Below are 20,230 nucleotides of genomic sequence, written 5' to 3'. Positions count from 1 at the left end.
CCCAAATAGTTTTACAATAGATAGGCCTATTTGGTTGAAGGGCCCATTATTATGATTTAAGGAATTAATTTAATTTAATTCGGTGAATCTATGATATATTTGAAGTAGTTCTTCGAACATCCCGACATCACCCTCAATGCGACGAGTGAATATTATGTACACCCATCTTCAAGAGTAAGATTTGATATCGAGATGGCAACAATGGTTTAGTAAATAGATCCGCTCGACGATTTCACTCATGCATCCTCCATTAACATAAATTTTGGAGATATTTGTAAGTAATTTTTAAGTATGAAAAATTTTATAACGTTCTCATACCATTTTTACGTAAATTATTTTCACAAAAACTCTTGTGAGACGGTCTCACGGATCAATTTCGTGGGTCGAATATCTTATTTGGGTCATTCATGAAAAAATATTATTTTTTATGCTAAGAGTATTACTTTTTATTGTGAATATCGGTAGGATTAACTCGTCTCACATATAAAAATTCGTGAGATCGTCTCACAATAGACTAACTTAATATTTTTATGAAAAATTTTGTGATAGAATATGGATATTTGCTAGCACAAACGGAGCTTAGACCTCACTTATGTCTCTAGCTATTATTTTTTTGGTTTGGGTGGTTAGGATGAAGCCATCCGACCTTCCAATTTTTTTAAAAATAAAATTATATTTATTTAAAAAATAAATAAATATACTTTTTACCCCTCCTCCTCGATTTTTTTTCATTCCCAAAGTTTTAAAATTAGAATAATAAAATTTCAATCCCAAATTTTAAATTAAAATTAAAAAATCTCGAATCTAAAACTCTAAATATTTTATTGTCTCTCGCATTTGATTCTTTAATCAAATATAATTAATATTCTAGAAATTTTGGGTTTGTTTTGTTATAATAAATAAGAAGTTCAATTTGAATTTTTATATTTAATTTTTTTAATAAGTAATAGTTAAAAATTAAATATCGTATCAAGCACATTAATTTTGGGTTTAGAGCAAAGCGATTTGAGTTTAAGTTTAAACAAGTTGGACGGGTACAAATCTTTTTACCCGATGTACCGCCATGCCAAACCAACACACACAAAATTTTGCCAAGTAGAGAGAAAACCTTGTACCAAAAATGCTACCAACCAAAGGATCCATGAAATTAAGGCATAACTGGAGGAACAAGTTAAAAACATAAGAGTATGTAAGGCATAACTGGAGGAACAAGTTAAAAACATAAGAGTATGTATATTGTGAGACACTCTCACGGATTTTTATTCGTAATACGGGTCAATTCTGCTCATATTTATAATAAAAATAATAATATTTTTTCATTGATATCCTAAATAGAAGATATGTCTCACAAAATTTACTCATGAGACCGTTTCACAAGAGTTTTGTGAAAACACAATCACATAATAGACAACAAATCTAGAAACAAAAGCATAATGAATTTAATTACACAACCATTCTTGCACAAGATTTTGTACCTTTTTCTTAACGATAAAGGCCTATAAATCTCACGGTTGGCATGTACCTCTCGTACACATATTTAGCATTACTTTCTACTTAAAATACCAAGATTTCACCTCAAATTTTCCTAGAGTTATCATCCCATGCAGTCTCTTTCAATATATTGCTTGTAAGTCAACTCTTTTTAAAACAAACTGATGGCTTATTTTAACCAGTAACCTCCCATCAAGTCCTTATAAAAATCATGTCCAAAACATGTAAGAATCATTAATTTAAGCCAAACTCGGATAAAAAAAATGGGTTCGGAAAAAGTCTATCGTTGGACTCTATGTTTCTTGTTCGCGTGTGTCGTGGGATTCAGGTCAGTGGCTCTAGTCGAAGCTGCGCTGAAAACATATAAGTTCGATGTGAGAAAATAAACGTTTATCGAATGTTATAAATGTATATATTTATTTTTTTTTACTTTTGTTATTGTATAAATGTGTGTATTTTTTCAGATTCGAGTGAAGAATGTGAGCAGATTGTGTCATGACAAGCCAATTGTGACTGTGAATGGAATGTTTCCAGGGCCAACAATCTATGTTAGAGAAGGGGACCGGGTTCAAATTAATGTTACAAATCATGCACGATATAACATGTCAATTCATTGGTACTAAAATTTCAATACTATTCATGAAAAAATATATGATCCATAAATATTTTACTTTGATCAAGATTGAATTTCGTTTCAATTTATCCCCTCCAACCATTCTTGATTCAAATACATCATGAATTTGGGTCGAATAACGGGTTTTATAGAACCCGAACCATTTAGTTTAAAGGTTTGTGATTCTATAATAAAATGCTAACATTTAAACCGCTAAAGTGAAGTTCACCCTTTTTTGACGAAAATTGTAAAAAAAAAAATATATATTTGTATTTTTTTCAATGTTTTGTAGGCATGGAATAAAGCAATATCGAAACGGTTGGGCGGATGGACCGGCGTATATAACGCAATGTCCGGTTCAGACCGGGCAGAGCTATACCTACGACTTCAATGTAACAGGGCAAAGAGGAACATTATGGTGGCATGCACATATTTTTTGGCTGAGAGCCACTGTATATGGTGCCTTTGTCATAATGCCCAAACAGGGAATCCCTTATCCTTTCCCTCAACCTCATTTTGAATTTAATTTAGTCCTAGGTAATTATTTATTTATTTATCGTCATCGTCGTAAACTATATACGTGTATAGATATATATTAGATGTTTCACGAGTATTAATTTTTAATCTCGAGTTTGTGATTCATAATTCCATGAATCTCACGAGCTCGACTCGTTTTCTTGTCGAAGTGCATAACGTGTTTATTAGAAAAAAAAACAGGGGAGTGGTGGAATGATGATGTTGAAGAGGTTGTCAAACATGGAAACCAACTGGGATTGCCTCCAAGAATGTCGGATGCACATACTATCAATGGCAAGCCGGGGCCTCTTTTCCCATGTTCCGATAAACGTAAGGGGAAATTTAGCTATTTAATCCTTTCGTTTGATTCAAGTTTTGATATACGAACTCCTCGATTATCAAATATTGTCTTCTACTACTGTTTATTTGTTGCAAATTGGGAAAGGTTTCAAGAAAAAAGTTAATCTAAACACTCCAAAAACAGACACTTTTGTAATACAAGTTGAGCAAGGAAGCACGTACCTCTTGAGAATCATCAATGCTGCACTCAACGACGAGCTTTTCTTTGCCATAGCCGGCCACAGCATGACAGTAGTGGAAATCGACGCGGTCTATACCAAACCTTTCGCAACAGACTCTGTCCTAATAGCACCCGGTCAGACAACAAACGTCCTTGTTCGAGCCGACCAACAACCAGGCAGATATTTCATGGCGGCAAGGCCGTTCATGGATGCACAGATTCCGGTAGACAACAAAACTGTGACAGCTATACTGCAATACCGAGACGTCCCGAACACTATAATCCCAAGAATGCCTCATCTGCCAGCACAAAATGACACTGCCTTTGCTTTGAGTTACAATGACAAGCTTAGAAGCCTGAATTCGCCACAGTTTCCGGCGACCTTACCGCTTAAAGTCGACCGTCATCTGTTTTACACTATTGGATTGGGAGTTAACCCATGTCCATCTTGTCAGAACGGAACGGCTCTCACTGCTTCTTTAAACAACATAACCTTTGTTATGCCTCGGACCGGCCTCTTACAAGCTCACTACTTCAACCTTAAAGGGGTGTTCACCATGGACTTCCCCGACCGTCCTCTGGCACCGTTTAACTACACCGGTGCACCACTCACGACTAATCTCCGAACCACGCAAAGCACCCTGCCACGGCTCAGTAAGGTAGCATACAATTCAACGGTGGAGTTGGTACTTCAAGACACCAACCTTCTATCAGTGGAGTCTCATCCATTCCATCTTCACGGTTACAACTTCTTCGTTGTTGGATCCGGGATCGGAAACTTTGATCCGAAGAACGACCCTGCGAAGTTCAACTTGGTGGATCCACCCGAAAGAAACACGGTAGGAGTCCCCACGGGCGGCTGGACTGCCATAAGGTTCAGAGCCGATAATCCGGGTAAGTGAATTCCCCTCCTTAGTCACACTTTCTTGACCCGAAAAAGCGTCCCTTTTCATCCTCTTTCATGATCATTTAGGGGTTTGGTTCATGCATTGCCACTTGGAACTGCACACTGGCTGGGGATTGAAGACAGCATTTGTAGTGGAGGATGGACCAAGTCCAGATCTTTCAGTACTGCCTCCACCAAAGGATCTTCCACCTTGTTAAACTCATCATATTTATCGGATTTTCATGCGATAAAATGCGAAGTTTAAAGTTGTTTTACATATTTCTTGAGGCAGAAAATAGGCATTATTTTCCGTTTTATCAACATGATGTGAAGTTGTTTGGCAAAGTTTTTATAAATATATTTTAAAAGTTTTTAGACTTCTAAAATACTGTAATTACTTGTATGTTCGAATGTATTACTTTAAAATTCAAATGTTAGAATGTTTAGATAAGATACACGTCGGCGAGGAAAATAAAGAGGATTAGAAATAATTGAAATGAGTTGAAGAAAAGAAAAATTAGTGAGGAAAAAAGCTTTAAGTATAATTCTGGAAACAAGGGTAAAAATCCGGGTTATTTTTATTATTTTCAAGTTTTAATTAACAAAATTTCATAAATTTCAACCCCCAATTTCGAACACTACCCAATCTTTTTTCAAAAAAAAAAAAAAAAGCAAGTATCTATAAACATTATAAAATCAATGATAAATGCCCATCCAGTCCTCCACGTTAAGAATTTTTTTAGTTCGATCCATATTCTATTGCGTGTATCAAATCCATCACTCGTGTTACTTTTTTCCAGCTTTAGTCCTCCTATTACGTCAATGACGGCCTTTCATTTGAAAAAAGCCAAGTTTTCTGATTCATTTCCGATTCAGTCTGTTCATGTTAGGGTGTTTTCACATGAGTATCACTGTGCCCAAATTTGGTCTATTCTGGCCACCAACATAACAAGATAAATAAATTTCATGTGGAACCGAAACCTGTTCTCATATAGTTCAAGGAGAGTTTTACATGAATCCCGAGCTCAAAACCACTTTCGATGTTGAGACGATGCAACCATAGTCCCTACAATTTTTGAGGATCCAATAGTTATATATGTTTCTCAACGCATGGCTCGGTTGGAATAGATCCAACGGCCATCATTAGCACTAGTCACCCCAGTGCAACATTGAAGTAATCCTCGTCTTGTCATGGAGAATATTTATCTCAAATATGATAGGGTGAAAAACACGTATGACACCTACTTAGTATTCACACATTATTCTACATTTGTTTGTCGTGCTAGCGCGCAGTAGTCAATGAATTCTGCTGGCATGATCAAATCACTGCACACTTCCGAACCATATATCATATGCTTGTAATTTCCACATTCAAGTGCACGTGAATCATAAAAAATGAAGAAAAAATACCCATATACTATAAATATTTAAACCCATCTCCTCATTCCATCTTCAGATTCTTCTCAAATCATAAATCAGTCCACATTCAGTCAGCTCGGGGGTCGTGGGACCTAGCAGCAGGCTTTTTCCCTCGGTATGTCTGATAAAACAACAACCCATAAATATAACATCGACTACCAATGAAAAGATGCAAAAGGATGATGAATACTTTTTTGCGAGGGCATAAGAAAACACATATATAATAATCGATCTCGTCTCAAGATTACCTGCTTTCCAACGTTGAATGGTATATATTTATACTTGATCATGTGCATGATTTGGCGCTTCATTGTCAATACAAAAAGAACGATCCAGTAGAACAACAAGATAGGCCAGAACACAGGGACATCGAACATGGAGAAGAAGGTAATCAGAAATGCCATACAGAAAGCTTTGGTGATTGCATACCTGAAACCATTAGATGCAGAAAATGTGATATATACTATAACTCAATTGGATATCCCAATTGACACATTAAAACCAGTCACTAAATTATTAAACAATAAAGACTAACAATGGAGACCGATTATTTCATCCACAGATGCATAACAAAAACTATCTGCAGGAAAAGTAGAGGATGATTCAATGATACCGTCAGTTGACACTGTCTCTCACATAGTATTTGATTTATGCATAAAAGCATGCATACCATTCACGCTTGTCATCACCTAGTAGCAGCAACCATGTTCGTTGCTCGCAGATTACTAGTAAACTGATAACAGCTCCATATCATTTTCCAGGTGACTTGCACTTATTTAAAACATTGACATGTTTATAAATCAAAATCAGTAGCAATTTATCAGGTAATGGCAGTATGCTAAATGTTCTGAGCGTTCTCAATTTTATCATCAGCTCGGAAATTAGGTAACCTTGGAAATATATTAATGATCAGCAGTCAAATATACTAAAATAATTACCAAAATTTGAACTCAGGAAGGCGGCGAACGAATGGTTTGAATTCATCAGAACCTTTTGTAGGCAGCAGAGGTCCATCAGACCGTTCAAGTTCCAGGTCAACAAGAGGTGACAAAAATCCAATGAGAAGATTTAGAATGTAGATCCCCAAACCATAGGAAACAACGTAAAACCCTTGAAGATAGTAAACTCGCAGAGCATAAACCAAAGCTAGAGCAAAAGTTCCAGTCCACCGGTAATGTGCGTGCAGAGTAGATTTATCTAAGTAATACTGGAAAAGCCGAGATAGTTCATGCCTCTGCTGGTTCAGTGCCGCAGTTGCCGTTGAGGGCCCATCACCTCCACCCCCCTCCATCAATAATACTCTCAAAAAAACTACAATTTTGATATAGCACTTCAATCAGGCCAACAACCTACAGTTGACAAGGATCAGCATGCTTCAAGAATCGTAAGGCAACAGTCAACACGTTATCCCTATGCCGACTGGTAAAAATGCAATTGAGCAAAACAAAACAGCTGGAAATCTTTTATATGCTTTCCACTCAAGAGACAAAATAAGGAAAATTTTGAGATGCTAGAAAACAACACCCAGATTTGCAAAGAATACAAAAGCTTCTCCCAGATCTCAAAAGAATACTCCATTAACAAACAATGGTGGTGTCAATGTTTCTTAAGGGAAACCCGAACAGCAAGACAGTTTCAAAATCCACAGACCCACCCGCATAAAACAAAATCAGCTGAAAGCTCCGAATAGAAAGATCAAAAACATGATTCTTGCAATATATTGGACTGCTAAATAAACAAATATTAAGAAAAAAGGCCAGTTTTTTCCATTTCTTTAAGCCCAATAACACACTTTGACTTGAAATGCAACTTCAGCTAACAACTGCATTTCAATATCCAAATACCCAAAACAAAAACATCAATCTTAGTATTGTGTCCATTGTCAATGACTCCTTCGTTTAATCCTAATTGCGACAAGAGCAAAAGAAATATTTGTTCAATTTCAAATCAACCCTAATTTCAAAACAAGTAGATCTCACAAAAACCGATCCCCAATCAGAACACTCAATCTTGGAGAGCAGAAACTATCCGCATTCCACCAGATATCAAATCAAGCATTTTCAATAAACAGTTTCCATATCTTTTCTCTCAATAAACTAAGAAATTAGGTTTACCTTCAAGCCCGGTAAAAGAGGATTTAATTTTCGGAAAAATTTTCGTCGGTGAAGATATATGGAAAAGTGTCTGTTTGAAATCCGGGTGACCAAAATACACACACCTGAGCTTAAATTACCAATTTCCAAAACAAATTTAAATTTGATTTTTTTTAAAAAAATTTTAAAAAGCAATTAAAATAAATATTTTTAAAAAAATCTCATTCGGTAATTTCCAAAACAAATTTAAATTGGATTTTTTTTAAATTTTTAAAAAAAGCAATTGAAATAAATATTTTTTTAAAAATCTGATTCGCCATTTGTGTTATACTCCAATTAACAAAAAAATATATACTGCATCAAAATAAATTATCAACATCAAGGTCGGAGAAACACGAGTTGTCTGAGAATCAATGAGAGTTTGTTTCCCATGATACAATGATTCAAAATCTAATAACAATTAGACACAAATTATTACTTCAGACGAACCAAAAAACGTACCTGAATGTTATCACTTTGAACAAGAAGAATCGAATAACTAAAGTAGCAAATTTTAGGATAATAATACAAGTGGATTGCTAGAAAATCAAGTGTGTAGATTTTGAAAAGTACTCTATATTTATAGCTTGAAAGTTAAACATTAACACATCAACCAATTCACATTCAAGGGTACTTAAAACTCACTCTCCCAGTACCATATATTGTTGGTCATCACTTAATTACACCATTAAAATGATGATCATGGGGAATGAAGGGTCTTCTCCATTACCATTTTATGAAAAAGTTGATGTATTAATTTTTTTTTAAAATCTTTTCTAATTGAGTAGGTCTCTTGTGAGACAGTCTCACGAATCTTTATCTGTGAGACGGGTCAACCCTACCGATATTCACAATAAAAATAATACTCTTAACCTAAAAAAGTAATATTTTTTATAGATGACCAAAACAAGAGATTCATCTCACAAAATATGACCTGTGAGACCGTCTCACACAAGTTTTTATCTTTCTAATTTTACTAATATTCATTTTTAGGACAAATAATTTGTAGTGGTACCTTATTTAACTCATATATACTATGTCTCTTTTGTTTTTAATAATGAAATCAGAATGTTTCACGATTTTGGCCATGAAATAAAATATGTATAATATAGTGATACTTAAATTTAAAATAGATAATATAAATTTTTTTACTCCAATATTTAAGTAAAACACTCTATTAACTTGTAAATGTGGTAAATAACTATACCATTAAGGCTCTAAACTTTTCAAAAGGGAAATTTAATTACGAGACTCAAAATTCCACGTGGCACAGTATCAGCCGTCGATATGGAAAAAGTTGCTCGCTTTTTAACAGTTTGAAATTCTACTAACCTCATATTTGAATTCTGTGACCGTTTATTTAATTTCTGTTTTGTTCTCTCCAGAAACACACAGTTCACACACCAGTATTCGTTCAAAGCACACAGCGTGCAGCAATTTCCTCTCTCAATTCGACATTGGATTTGCGGAGGTGTGTGTAGAGCATCGTGATCTTGGATCTGCATATGCTGTTGAGAAGCGCATCTATTTCGAGTTTCTAAGTTGTTCGATTGTGATTCGTCGAGCTAGGTTTGGTGAAATTGAATTCTGATTGGAGCTTTTATTTTCGGTAAAAGGTACGAAATCTGGATTTCCTGAGTTTGATTGGGATTGAGACACACAGCACACGTAGTATCACAGCAAGTAATCAGAAAAGAGTAGCAAAATGCTAAAAATGGATAAATTTTGTCCCATTTTTAGCGATTTCTCTGGCATTTGAGGGCCGTCGGTCACAGGTATGCTTAAGGTGAAGTTCTCTTCCTTCCACCCGGATGATTTCAGTCGATTTTTGTTGGTCTTATTATACTTTCGGTTTTTCGATCTGCGACCTTGGGGAAATATTAAAGCTCCCAAGCCGATATTTTGTAACCATATAGTATATGTACGTATAGTATACATATCGAGAACTTTTTTGTTGAATTGATTTCAAAATTTTGAGTTTCATACTGCCGTCCATTTGAGTATTTTGGCTTCTTGGATTTTAGTCGTTCCATTTGTGGGTCTCCCCTGCACCACATAACGCTATAGAGAATAGAAATTTATTAATAAAACTTAAAAGGGGCATGGAAATAGTATCTTTGAGGTGGGATTTGATAGAGTGTATTTTGATGTTGATATTCTGGAGCCAGCACAAGACGTTGTATTTTCTCAAGTTGTTCGATTGATTGCAAAGCATGGGTAGATGAATGAATAGTAAAGTCATAAATCTTGTGACCCATAGCCTTTTCATTAATATGAGAACTTGCTTTTCCTGAAGTAGGATGCCTGGATTAAGTATGAAAAAGAGAATAATGCCTACTGATTTCTTCCAAATCATTATGGTATCTACTGCATTTGCATTTTGGTGTTAACATTCTGATTTCTCTCTTACGTAATTTTCGTCTATCATGAAGCCACTGACTTCATCCTTGATTGTTATATCCCTACCTCATTGCTGGGTAGCATATAATGATCTGGGAGAGACAATTTAGAGAAAATTGCCTTCTTGTGGAAATTGGCGTGTATAAATCTGCGTATCTGTGAAGCGAACATGGAAAGTGATATGACAAGCACCGCAACTCCAGATGGTTCCAGAGATGGTCTGCAAAGATCCCGACCTTTACATGGGTAACAAAGAGTTTTTTGGTTTGTTTTAAATCTTTTTACAATTGATATGTGTTTCTGAGTTCGTCAGATGCATTTTAATTGTATCAGTTTTGAGCATTTTCTTGGTTGATGTTGTCATTATTTTCAAAAACTCTTGATTCTTTTTGGGTATGACTTATGAGTCACTAACACGCAAAATTATATTGTATTCAGCTGTTTTGACATTTGCATAATTTTTAGCAGGAGGACGAGTGGTCCTACAAGGCGTTCCACAAAGGGACAGTGGACTGCAGAAGAGGTCAGTTGGAGTCTTTATTGTTAAATGTGAACGTATCCATCCATATCAGCTACCAGTCTTTCCAGGATTTATTTTGTGTTCATATATTTTGAAAATAGGAACTTATGTAAAGTTATACCTGATGCCCTGTTTTTTGTTGTATTTATGTATTTATTATTATTATTTTTTTTTGTAAAAATGATTTATGTTTTTTGTAAATTGCAAGCTCTTCAGTGCATTGCTTTTTGAATTTTATCTGAGAAAAAACCAAGCAACTTTATGAAGGTTGTGCCCAATACGTGTTATCTCAATCCTTTTCTTTCTTCCTTTTTTCCTGGAATAGAACGTTGATCCCCATTTGTGGAAGAGTTGCACAATTTCACAATAACTTGCACCATTCAGAGAAAACATATGAATACTATCCTTGTAGAGTTTTTGGCTGTTATAGTTATGAATCCCTACATTTAAGAGCTGAGTTTAAGCATGGATTTTTTGGTTTGTTGTTAATTAATTGACTCAATAGCATTTGATAAAGTTCATCTTTATGTTCTGTTTGCATTCAATTGTAACAATACTCACTGATATAATTTTAAATAGTGTGTGGGGTCCTTTTTAAAATATGCACTTTTGTCTTTGTTAAAAATTTGTGATCCTATATATCTTTTTTTCCCTTTATATTTACAGGATGAAGTATTACGCATTGCCGTTCAACGTTTCAAAGGCAAAAACTGGAAAAAAATAGGTAGCAAAAAAAATGGAATTGGTGCCTTTCGTCATTTATTACTGATCTGACTTGAAATTTGTTTGAATAATCTGTGGTCTTCTGGAGTCCCAAATCCTTGCTTAACTTCCCATTCTAATAGTTTATAAATATTTTAGTACTTTCCGACAAAATACAACTAAAAAATATATATTCAATATAAGTATATCCCCATAACAGTAATGCATATCCGCGAAAGTAGTTTATGTCAGCAGATCAAAATATAATTAACATTATTAGTAAGAGTATTTGTACTTACATCGTGGCTTATACGACTTCCTAATTTAAACGCCTACACTTCTAACTTGACTATGTACCTGTTCTACTGCCTAGACCTCTCTCAACTGGTCCTTTCACCTGTTTCAACATAAACATCCTCACGTGAATGAACAAACTCTTATACAAGTATAACATCATCAAACATAATAAGATAGACAAGAAATAAAGAGTAATTACGCAAAATGTATAATGTTACTTCTGAAAAAATGATGATGGAGTAAGAATTCCCTTGGCTAATCTTGAACATAAAGGAAATTCTTTTGTTTGGTCTATTTTGTTATTTCAATTACATAGAAAAGTTAAGTGTATGCTAATTAAGGCCATAATTAGTGTTCTCCTGTATCTTTTTTAATCACCCTCTTTTTCACATGGGTTTGACTTGATTACATATTTATTCCTTTATTTTAAGAGTAAGTAGGGCAGTCATTAGCTAACTTGTTGGTTCGCATAGTTGAGGTTTTGAAAGTATGTCACATAAACTGTATGCAGCGGAATGTTTCAAGGATCGGACAGATGTACAGTGCTTACATAGGTGGCAGAAGGTTCTTAATCCAGAACTTGTTAAAGGTCCATGGTCAAAAGAGGTGAGGCAGTTTTTCTCTTCTTCATTCTTGATTTGGCTCCGCTCCCTGCTGGCACCCTCAGTTGATTGTATCTTTTTCTCATTTGTGTTAGCTACTTATGTATTTCACGAGAGCACATCTAATACTCCTTTTAATATCTGATAGGAGGATGAAATTATGATCGAGTTAGTGAATACATACGGTCCAAAAAAGTGGTCTACCATTGCACAACATCTCCCTGGGCGGATTGGGAAACAGTGTCGGGAAAGGTAAACTTGTAGGAGTTTCTCTTGATCTGTAGAGCTTCCCCTTGATATTTATATAAAGATTCTGTTGTTAAAAGCATGTTCCTTTTATATGCTTTAAAAATTTTATGAACAAAGCAGGTATAAAAGTTTGTGCTTCGTTTCTGAATTGAATATTCAATTCGTCAAGGTGCAAATTTCGAATCTTGTCCGTAAGCTTCACTAGGAAATTTCATTTCTTCTATCTTGTGTGTAAGGTGTAAGCTGCAGTTTACGATTTAATTCCTTATATCTTGATGCTGCACTGTGCTTTATCTGTTAATAACGTTTGTTTTGCAGGTGGCACAATCATCTTAATCCTAACATAAACAAAGAAGCTTGGACACAAGACGAGGAATTGGCTTTGATTCATGCGCACCAAATTTATGGAAATAAGTGGGCAGAGTTGACTAAGTTTTTACCTGGGAGGTACTTGAATGCATGCTTATTACAAGAAAAATAATGTTATCCTGTTAAGTAATATGAGCTTCCATATGTAAATTACCTATATATAACTTATATATTCTATTTATTACTCCTCAATATAGTTCTGTGTGTGCCATCAGGACTGACAATGCAATTAAAAATCATTGGAATAGCTCTGTCAAGAAAAAGATAGACATGTATATGGCCTCGGGGTTACTTTCACAGTTCCAAGGCCCACCTCTTGTTACCAATGCACGCAAATCAGCAGCATCGTCTTCGTCTAAAGCACAACCAAGTAGTGAAGATGGTAGTGTTGTTAGAGATGGAGTAGAACTGGAAGAAATTTCAGAGTGCAGTCAAGGTTCAATTATGACTGGTTTGTCTCAATGCACAAATCATGTGGTTAATTCGAGAATAGAACTCGATACAGGGAATTGCAGAGTTACTGAAGAATCCAGCGCAGTGCCGTGTTCTGAAGATTTTCGTCCTGCAATTCATGAAGTTTCATATCCCATACCAGAAGTTCCTCACGAATTTGGTAGTACTTCTAAGTTTCTTGAACATGTTTTCGCTTTAGATTGGGAGACATTTGCCGAAAAAGATTGTCAGTTAAATCCAAATGAGCTACTTGACATGTCTTTGGTGGATCTGGGGCCAGAATCATCTGGGCAATTCCTGTCATCTTTGAGTGTCATGAATAACCATGAAACAGTACCCTTTCCGCCAGAGACCCCTATGGGTGCGTCCACTTCGATGGAAAACACAATGGTGAATTCTGATTTTCCTAATTTTGTAGCTGGTTCAGATTGTGGAATGATTTACCCTGACGTGGGCCATGATGGATACTGTCCCTCGGAAAATGTGATTTCCCATATGGATGCAGCTGCAGAACCATTGGTTCACCACTCTTTGAATTTTCAGATTCCTGAAGATGGAAGTTTTACTTCACAGTGTTGCTATATGTCATCTGATATGCTTGGAATCCCATATAGTCAACCTCTCCCTGTTCCTAATCAACTTCCTTGTGATAATGGTTCACTTATGTTTGATGAGAAGTCAAATCAGCATAACTATTTTTCGATCAGTAATTCAGCACAGGAATATCTTTTACCTTGCACGGATGATGGTTTTATAAATGCCAGATATTCTAATTCCTCTTCCAGTGAACATACATCTGATCAGACAACGGGATTGTCAACACTAGTTCCAGCCAATGATTTTATTTTGGCACCATCAAATGATTCTCAAAATCATTCTGCCGGGGACAAAGATCCAGCTGCAACCAATGAACATAAGGACTCGGGAGCTTTATTTTATGAGCCACCTCGTTTTCCAAGCCTAGATATACCTTTCTTTAGTTGTGATCTTATACAGCCTGGAAGTGACATGCATCAAGAGTACAGTCCACTTGGCATTCGTCAACTAATGATATCTTCTATGACTCCATTCAAACTATGGGATTCCCCAACAAGGCATGATAGTCCACATGCTGTTCTGAAGAGTGCTGCCAAATCTTTTACCACAACACCATCAATACTGAAAAAAAGACACCGGGATTTGGTATCTCCTTTGTCTGAACAGAGAAGTGAAAAGAAGCTTGGAGGTGATTCAAACCAAGAGTCATTTCCCAACCTGACCAATGATTTTTCCCGGTTAGAGGTTATGTTTGATTCGTGTGTAAACCATAAACGACCATTTCCAAATATATCTTCAAACAACAGCAAAAACTTCGAAACATCAGATGTAGGAAAAGAAAACGTTGCTCCAGCTTGCGAAAAGGTGAAAAAAGAAATAAATGAAAGGAATGACATTTCAGATAGCAAAATGCCGCAGAAAGAAAGCATTGACGTTAAAAAGGCAACCGAACAGACTTCTATCACAGATGTCAAAACCAAGGCTGGAAGCAATGAAACGGTGGAATTGGTTAGTGTCTTATCACCCCCCCCCCCCCCCCCCCCAAAAAAAAAAAAAACTCTATATGTACAAGGAGGGGTATTTTGGGGTGTCTGAATCGTGCAAATCCAAATAGTTGCTGAAATCTTAGATAATTTAAGCTTTTGATTTGATACTGTTATGTATAATTTGTCATGAGTGGATGTTTCTGAGATCATGTAGTTTTTTATTCTATGTAACACAGCATATGTGGTCGAACCCTGCGTATGTACCGCACATGAATATCAAGTCAACTTAAAATCTTATGAGGGGGGTTCCGAGGTGTTTTACTTTTGTAAAGTTTCTGAAGTTTGATTTTAAAGTTAACTTAAATCACGATCACTTTTCCATTTTGACAGAAAAGAGAGTTCTCTGGAATCCTTGTTGAACATGGTATGAATGACATGCGCCTCTTTTCTCCTGACCGCTTTGTCTGTAAGAGCGACAGATCAATTGGTCCTGGTGCTAGATCTCTAGGAAATCAGTATCCTAGAAGACTAGATGCTGTACCAAAACACGGAGCGATTATATCTTCTTCTGAAACTCCGTATTTGTCTGTTGTTTGTTCTCCTCGTCTGCTTGCAAAAAATGACGGGACTACTGTGGTCATAACTACGGCTCTCCAATCCATGAGTCCTTCAGAGAAGAAAGTTGAAAGTTCTGGCAAAGGTGTAGTTGTTGAAAACAATAACCTGTAAGACGAGTTCCATTTCCTGTTTTTTCCGTTCTACTTATCTTCACTGTATACCATTTGCTTTTGTATTGGACATGGTGTCATAGAGTGTTTTTATTTCCTTTAGATATGTTGACAACCCGTTCAAGAGGAGTATAGAATCTCCTTCGGCATGGAAATCCCCTTGGTTTATCAACAGTTTTGTGCCAGGGCCCATAGTTGAGACAGATATAACAATTGAGGTAAGAAGATATCTTTCCCGTCAAATCTTTAATTTTAATTTTTAAAAATTATTTAAGCTCTCTCATATTTGGAAGTTTTGTAGGACATTGGGTACTTTTTAAGCCCAGGTGACAGAAGTTACGATGCCATTGGATTAATGAAGCAATTAGGAGAGCATACAGCTAGTGCATTCGCTGATGCTCAGGAGGTTTTGGGAAGTGAAACTCCAGAAACAATATTGAAAGCAAAATGCGCAGAGAAGGAGAACAACCAAAATCTTAACTGTCAGGCAGAGCATCAATCCCTTTCAGCTTCATCTTTTCTGGTACACTTGCTAAGACTGTTTTGAGAAACTGCCTTTTTCTCTTTGTTTTGTCTTCGAGAACTTGGTGTTTGTATTATCAGTGGGCAGTAAGACATCATGTTTTTTTGCCTGGTCAAAGACCTGACACATGCACACCCGGTGTCAAGCTCAATTAATTTGCATTAAATAGATATTAAATCATAATTTTCTTTTTGGAAGTTAAATATTATACCCAGTGAGTGTTCCAAGAGTTTTTTCACAGGTAATGTTCAAGCCTCCATGTTACGTTTATGTAGGCCAAAGGGCGGAGCAAGGGAACTCAAGGGATTGTTCCCCCTCAAATTATAGGCGTTAATCTTGTTTTGTCCCTTCAAAGTTCCCCTGTGAGTGTTACAAGTGTTTCTACTTGGCAATATTAATTTTCGTCAAAATCTTGAACTTTTTAAGCCCAAGAATAAGCCTTTCCCAATATGTATGAGGGTCTGGAAGTGTAACTCAATTCACCGTATGTCTAAAGCCTAGAAACATGTATTCCTTGGTGTTATAATATGGCTTAGTGGCTATGATAGTTATAGCAGCAATCGGTGACCGATACATATATTCTGGTAGGAAAGGATTTGAGAGTGGATTTTACTAGTGTGGTCAAAAAATTATTTTGCACAGTATGCCAAGTTACTTACAAAGCCAACCACTCAATATAAGCATTATCGATTATCTTGTGCTTGTGTTTGTAATTGTTTCGTTCTGTTTTGTGCATTACTTCCCAATGTGGTGAGAAGTTCAACATCACATTTTCCATCAAAAAAAAAAAAGAGATTTAGTTTTTCTTCGTAAACTGCTGACTCTTCTCCAAATTGTCAAGTAACTATTTTTCTTCGAAAATTCCTTCACAGACGGAGAGACGAATACTTGATTTTAGTGAATGTGGCACACCTGGAAGATGAACTGGCAAAAATCTTGCGCAGGTGATAGTTATACAAGTTCCTGTTCTTATTTGGTGAAGACTAGGATGGTAACGTGCGTGTTAAAAGAGTTTAAGCGTAAAGCGTTGATACTACAATGTATGTAAGTGTAATATTTGATATTCAATCATTATTACTTGACGATAATACATAATGTGTGATTTCATTTTAATTTATTATATGAATCTTTTATTGATATTCTTACTGTATCATAGAGAACATAGCTCAGAAAGATAGGAAGACGAAAATTTGCCCAAATGTTTGGTGGTTGATTGTTGATTTGTGATTTGTATGGATTTGATTCAATTTATCAACATAATTGAACTGATCAAAATGTGTGATAAAGAGAAGGTTGTTGATTACTTTTTACTCTTTATTTCTTGGGGGTATATAAGATGAAGAGTACAAATGAAGTGAGGTTCTCGTGATATATGGTAGTAGCTAAAAATTTAAAAGAAAATGGAGTGATTGTAAAAGGCAAAAGCTTGTTGAATTAATCATTTGATATTTTGATTGGTAGAGGGTCGTGTTTGGATAACGATAATTGTTCGGAAAATTTACCAAAAAACCCAATAGAAATATTGTCATAAACAATTTCCTCAAAAAATCTCATTCTTTTTTCTATGCTCTTGATTAATTTGATTTAACAACAAGAGTTTGATAAAAATATAGTTTTAAGGATAATGTATGTTTAAAATAATTATATAATTATAAAATATTAAAAATTTAATTATATATTAATAACATGTTTTAGACATATAAAACTGAAATAAATTTAAATATACATGTTGTACTGCAAATTTCAAAAAAATTAAATGGAATGTTTTTATTAATAAGTGAATTTCTATGGATAAAATTTTATTATTTGATATTGACATGTGATAATGTTTTTTTAATCAATTTCATGTATTGTATCATTTATAATCATAAAAAAAAAAAAAAAAGTTCTATTCATGCTGTTTTTAGTGTTATGTTTAGGAGTATGTCTCTTGTGAGACGGTCTCACGAATCTTTATCTGTGAGACGGGTCAACCCTACCGATATTCAAAATAAAAAGTAATACTCTTAGTATAAAAAGTAATACTTTTTCATGGATGACCCAAATAAGAGATCCGTTTCACAAAATACGACCTGTGAGACCGTCTCACACAAGTTTTTGCCTATGTTTAGATATACTTCATTTTACTTTTAAATATTATTCTACGATTATATTTGTGTTATCACTCGTCACATAACTCGTTACAAGGGAACATGGAGTGAATTTTGTTCTAATTCAATTAAAAAAAAAGATTGATATCCAAAGAAACAATTTTTTCATATTAAAATTCAAATTAAAATAAAAAATCAACTCAAACTCCACCCAAATGAAAAACTCAACTCAAATACAAAAACTCAACACAAATGAAAAATTCAATTCAAACTCAACCAAAATATAAAAACTCAACTCAAATTCCACCAAAATGAAAAACTCAACCCAAACTCGACCTAGCGTTAAAAAATTAGACTTAAACTCGATCCAGTGATGAAAAACTCGACTCTGTAATAAAAACTAGACCAAAATGTAAAAATTCAAATCAAATTCCACCCATACTCAACCTAGTGATACAAAATTAGACTCAAATTTGATCCATTGATAAAAAAAACTCGAACCAAATCTCTACCGAGTGATGGAAAATTAGGTCCAAACTCGACCCAATAATGAAAAACTGGACCCAAACTCGAACAAGAGTGAAAAATACTAAAATAAGTTGGTGTCAATTTTTTATTTTTATTTTTTTTAAAAAAAGTAAGAGTGAAAAAGGCTAAAATACTCTTAAGTCATTGGGGCGAAAGATGTTCCCATACTGGTTTGCTTGAATTGGACGAAGATTTTAACTTCTAACAAAATGAAACGATGCAATTTCTGAGTTTGCTATCAATTATAAATTCCTCGATTTGATATCAGATAAATATAAAATTATACTTAAAAGTTGATTAATTAGCAAGAAACGAAAAGGAAATATTATTAAAATGACAAGATTATGAGAGCGACGATTAAAGGAGAAGTTGATGAAAAATCCTCAATCAAAATAATTTTTTGGGTTCACTCCCTACCCACAAAATTGTGGTACTATATCATACAAAATATGGTACACTTCATGTGAAAATGTGGTACTAAAAAAATACCCAAAGATTGAAAAAGTCGCCCTATGGTGCCATCACATCTCACGTGAAGAATCTAAGTTCCTCGAGAATGAAGAAGATATTTGTAGCATTTTAGATATTTGTGTCCTCGAAATGGAACCACGTGTCACTGATTCAGATATTTATTATTATATTGTTTTATAGTTATTTTTTTCAAACATAGAGTTTGAATTACATGACCATTAGCATTCATATTTATCATTTGAATTTGCTAAAATAATCTGATTTTTTTGGGAAAAAAACTAAGCAAGATTGATCTTATAAGTTAGCATAGATTGAGTCTTCGTCTTGTAATTTGTGGAACTTAAGTTTTAGTACAACAAATTGGTTTTCTTTGCACTTTTACTATTTTTTTCGTCGGATTATTTACATTAACATATATTCGACTTCATGTTGAAAATAGAGATAAAAATACAAAGAATCTAACATATAACCTAATTTTTTATGGACCAAGAGCTAATATAGAGAATTTCATTGGACAAATTTCTCTTTTTAAAAAAATCTTGATTTTTTCTGAAATATTTTCATAAGTTTTGATCTTTTTTATAAGATGAAAAGCTCATACGACTTACAGGCAGAGCCGTACCTATGTTCGATAGGATCTGAATCGAAAATTTAAAAATGAGTTATCTTGTTGCTATAAATAATGCTAAAATTCAGTTAGCAAATAATAAATACAATTAATAAAACGTAAATACACAAGAAATAATATATTACATAAAAAACAAGTGGATAAATATTTATCATAAATAATAATCGTCTAACTATGTCAGAGGAAAAATATATAAAAAATTTGTATAATCCAGTTTTCGGATCTTTTCTTTGTCAATTAACAATATAGCTAACTCATTTAGTGTATTTTGTGACATTATTGATCGAAGATAAGTGTTTATTAATTTCAACTTCGATAAGTTTCTTTCTGCTTATATAACTGTTACTAAGATAGTTAACAAAATCTTATAGTTAATATAAGTATTTGAGAATAAATAATTCAGTTTTGTCAAACACTGTAGCATCTTAAAAAATAGTTGAAACTCTATACAATACTTCATCAAGTTAGTTAAATTAAGAATAACTCGTTAACTTCTCCAAATGACTCAGAGTCTCTTGTGTTGGAGAATTACACCCCCGAAGTGATGCCGACCACGATGATAATAGTACC

The 20,230-nt window shown here is 34.5% G+C and overlaps 3 protein-coding genes across 14 annotated transcripts; 2 read left to right on the top strand and 1 right to left on the bottom strand.

Moving 5' to 3' along the window:
* Window positions 1–1,705: 1,705 nt before the first annotated feature.
* Window positions 1,706–4,416, top strand: LOC140957093 (laccase-11-like). Of its 2 annotated transcripts, none has more exons than XM_073414200.1 (6): window positions 1,706–1,865; window positions 1,956–2,107; window positions 2,397–2,641; window positions 2,822–2,950; window positions 3,105–4,034; window positions 4,114–4,414. In XM_073414200.1, exons 1-6 carry the CDS (start codon window positions 1,755–1,757, stop codon window positions 4,242–4,244), a joined length of 1,698 nt encoding a protein of 565 aa, XP_073270301.1. In that variant the 5' UTR covers window positions 1,706–1,754; the 3' UTR covers window positions 4,245–4,414. The 2 variants fall into 2 exon arrangements, with proteins under 2 accessions (XP_073270301.1, XP_073270302.1); XM_073414201.1 differs by having other exon boundaries at window positions 1,740–1,819; window positions 4,114–4,416.
* A 796-nt stretch (window positions 4,417–5,212) lies between these two features.
* Window positions 5,213–7,674, bottom strand: LOC140956485 (protein RER1A-like). Its single transcript, XM_073413238.1, has 4 exons — window positions 7,560–7,674; window positions 6,384–6,794; window positions 5,694–5,874; window positions 5,213–5,566 (listed from the first exon to the last, which is right to left on the bottom strand). The coding sequence occupies exons 2-4, from the start codon at window positions 6,734–6,736 to the stop codon at window positions 5,513–5,515; spliced, it is 588 nt and encodes a 195-aa protein (XP_073269339.1). The 5' UTR covers window positions 6,737–6,794; window positions 7,560–7,674; the 3' UTR covers window positions 5,213–5,512.
* Window positions 7,675–8,937: 1,263 nt separating this feature from the next.
* LOC140957103 (transcription factor MYB3R-1-like) lies at window positions 8,938–17,082 on the top strand. 11 transcript variants are annotated; one of them, XM_073414232.1, is made up of 13 exons: window positions 8,938–9,193; window positions 9,318–9,352; window positions 10,059–10,223; window positions 10,443–10,500; window positions 11,164–11,221; window positions 12,008–12,102; window positions 12,247–12,350; window positions 12,666–12,794; window positions 12,932–14,714; window positions 15,083–15,417; window positions 15,524–15,638; window positions 15,722–15,943; window positions 16,219–16,686. In XM_073414232.1, the coding sequence occupies exons 3-13, from the start codon at window positions 10,147–10,149 to the stop codon at window positions 16,339–16,341; spliced, it is 3,099 nt and encodes a 1,032-aa protein (XP_073270333.1). In that variant the 5' UTR covers window positions 8,938–9,193; window positions 9,318–9,352; window positions 10,059–10,146; the 3' UTR covers window positions 16,342–16,686. The 11 variants fall into 11 exon arrangements, with proteins under 11 accessions (XP_073270333.1, XP_073270331.1, XP_073270332.1 ...); XM_073414230.1 differs by having other exon boundaries at window positions 10,010–10,223; XM_073414231.1 differs by having other exon boundaries at window positions 9,318–9,363.
* Window positions 17,083–20,230: the final 3,148 nt, after the last annotated feature.

The sequence above is a fragment of the Primulina huaijiensis genome, chromosome 14, assembly GCF_012295235.1.
Source record: "Primulina huaijiensis isolate GDHJ02 chromosome 14, ASM1229523v2, whole genome shotgun sequence".
In the NCBI taxonomy this organism is placed as follows: Eukaryota; Viridiplantae; Streptophyta; class Magnoliopsida; order Lamiales; family Gesneriaceae; genus Primulina; species Primulina huaijiensis.
Note: the sequence above shows the minus strand (reverse complement) of the source record. Positions and strands in the feature narration are given on the sequence as shown.

Excerpts from the sequence above, each read along its gene's own strand:
- LOC140957093 (XM_073414200.1), top strand. The coding sequence starts at position 1,755 with ATGGGTTCGGAAAAAGTCTATCGTTGGACTCTATGTTTCTTGTTCGCG. Across the intron at positions 1,866-1,955 it reads TGAAAACATATAAGTTCGAT|ATTCGAGTGAAGAATGTGAG; the intron begins GTGAGAAAATAA and ends GTATTTTTTCAG. Across the intron at positions 2,108-2,396 it reads TATAACATGTCAATTCATTG|GCATGGAATAAAGCAATATC; the intron begins GTACTAAAATTT and ends AATGTTTTGTAG.
- LOC140957103 (XM_073414233.1), top strand. The coding sequence starts at position 10,147 with ATGGAAAGTGATATGACAAGCACCGCAACTCCAGATGGTTCCAGAGAT. Across the intron at positions 12,103-12,246 it reads AAGGTCCATGGTCAAAAGAG|GAGGATGAAATTATGATCGA; the intron begins GTGAGGCAGTTT and ends AATATCTGATAG. Across the intron at positions 15,944-16,218 it reads TTTCAGCTTCATCTTTTCTG|GCCAAAGGGCGGAGCAAGGG; the intron begins GTACACTTGCTA and ends ACGTTTATGTAG.
- LOC140956485 (XM_073413238.1), bottom strand. The coding sequence starts at position 6,736 with ATGGAGGGGGGTGGAGGTGATGGGCCCTCAACGGCAACTGCGGCACTG. Across the intron at positions 5,875-6,383 it reads CTTCCTGAGTTCAAATTTTG|GTATGCAATCACCAAAGCTT; the intron begins GTAATTATTTTA and ends TAATGGTTTCAG. Across the intron at positions 5,567-5,693 it reads CATTCAACGTTGGAAAGCAG|ACATACCGAGGGAAAAAGCC; the intron begins GTAATCTTGAGA and ends TTGTTTTATCAG.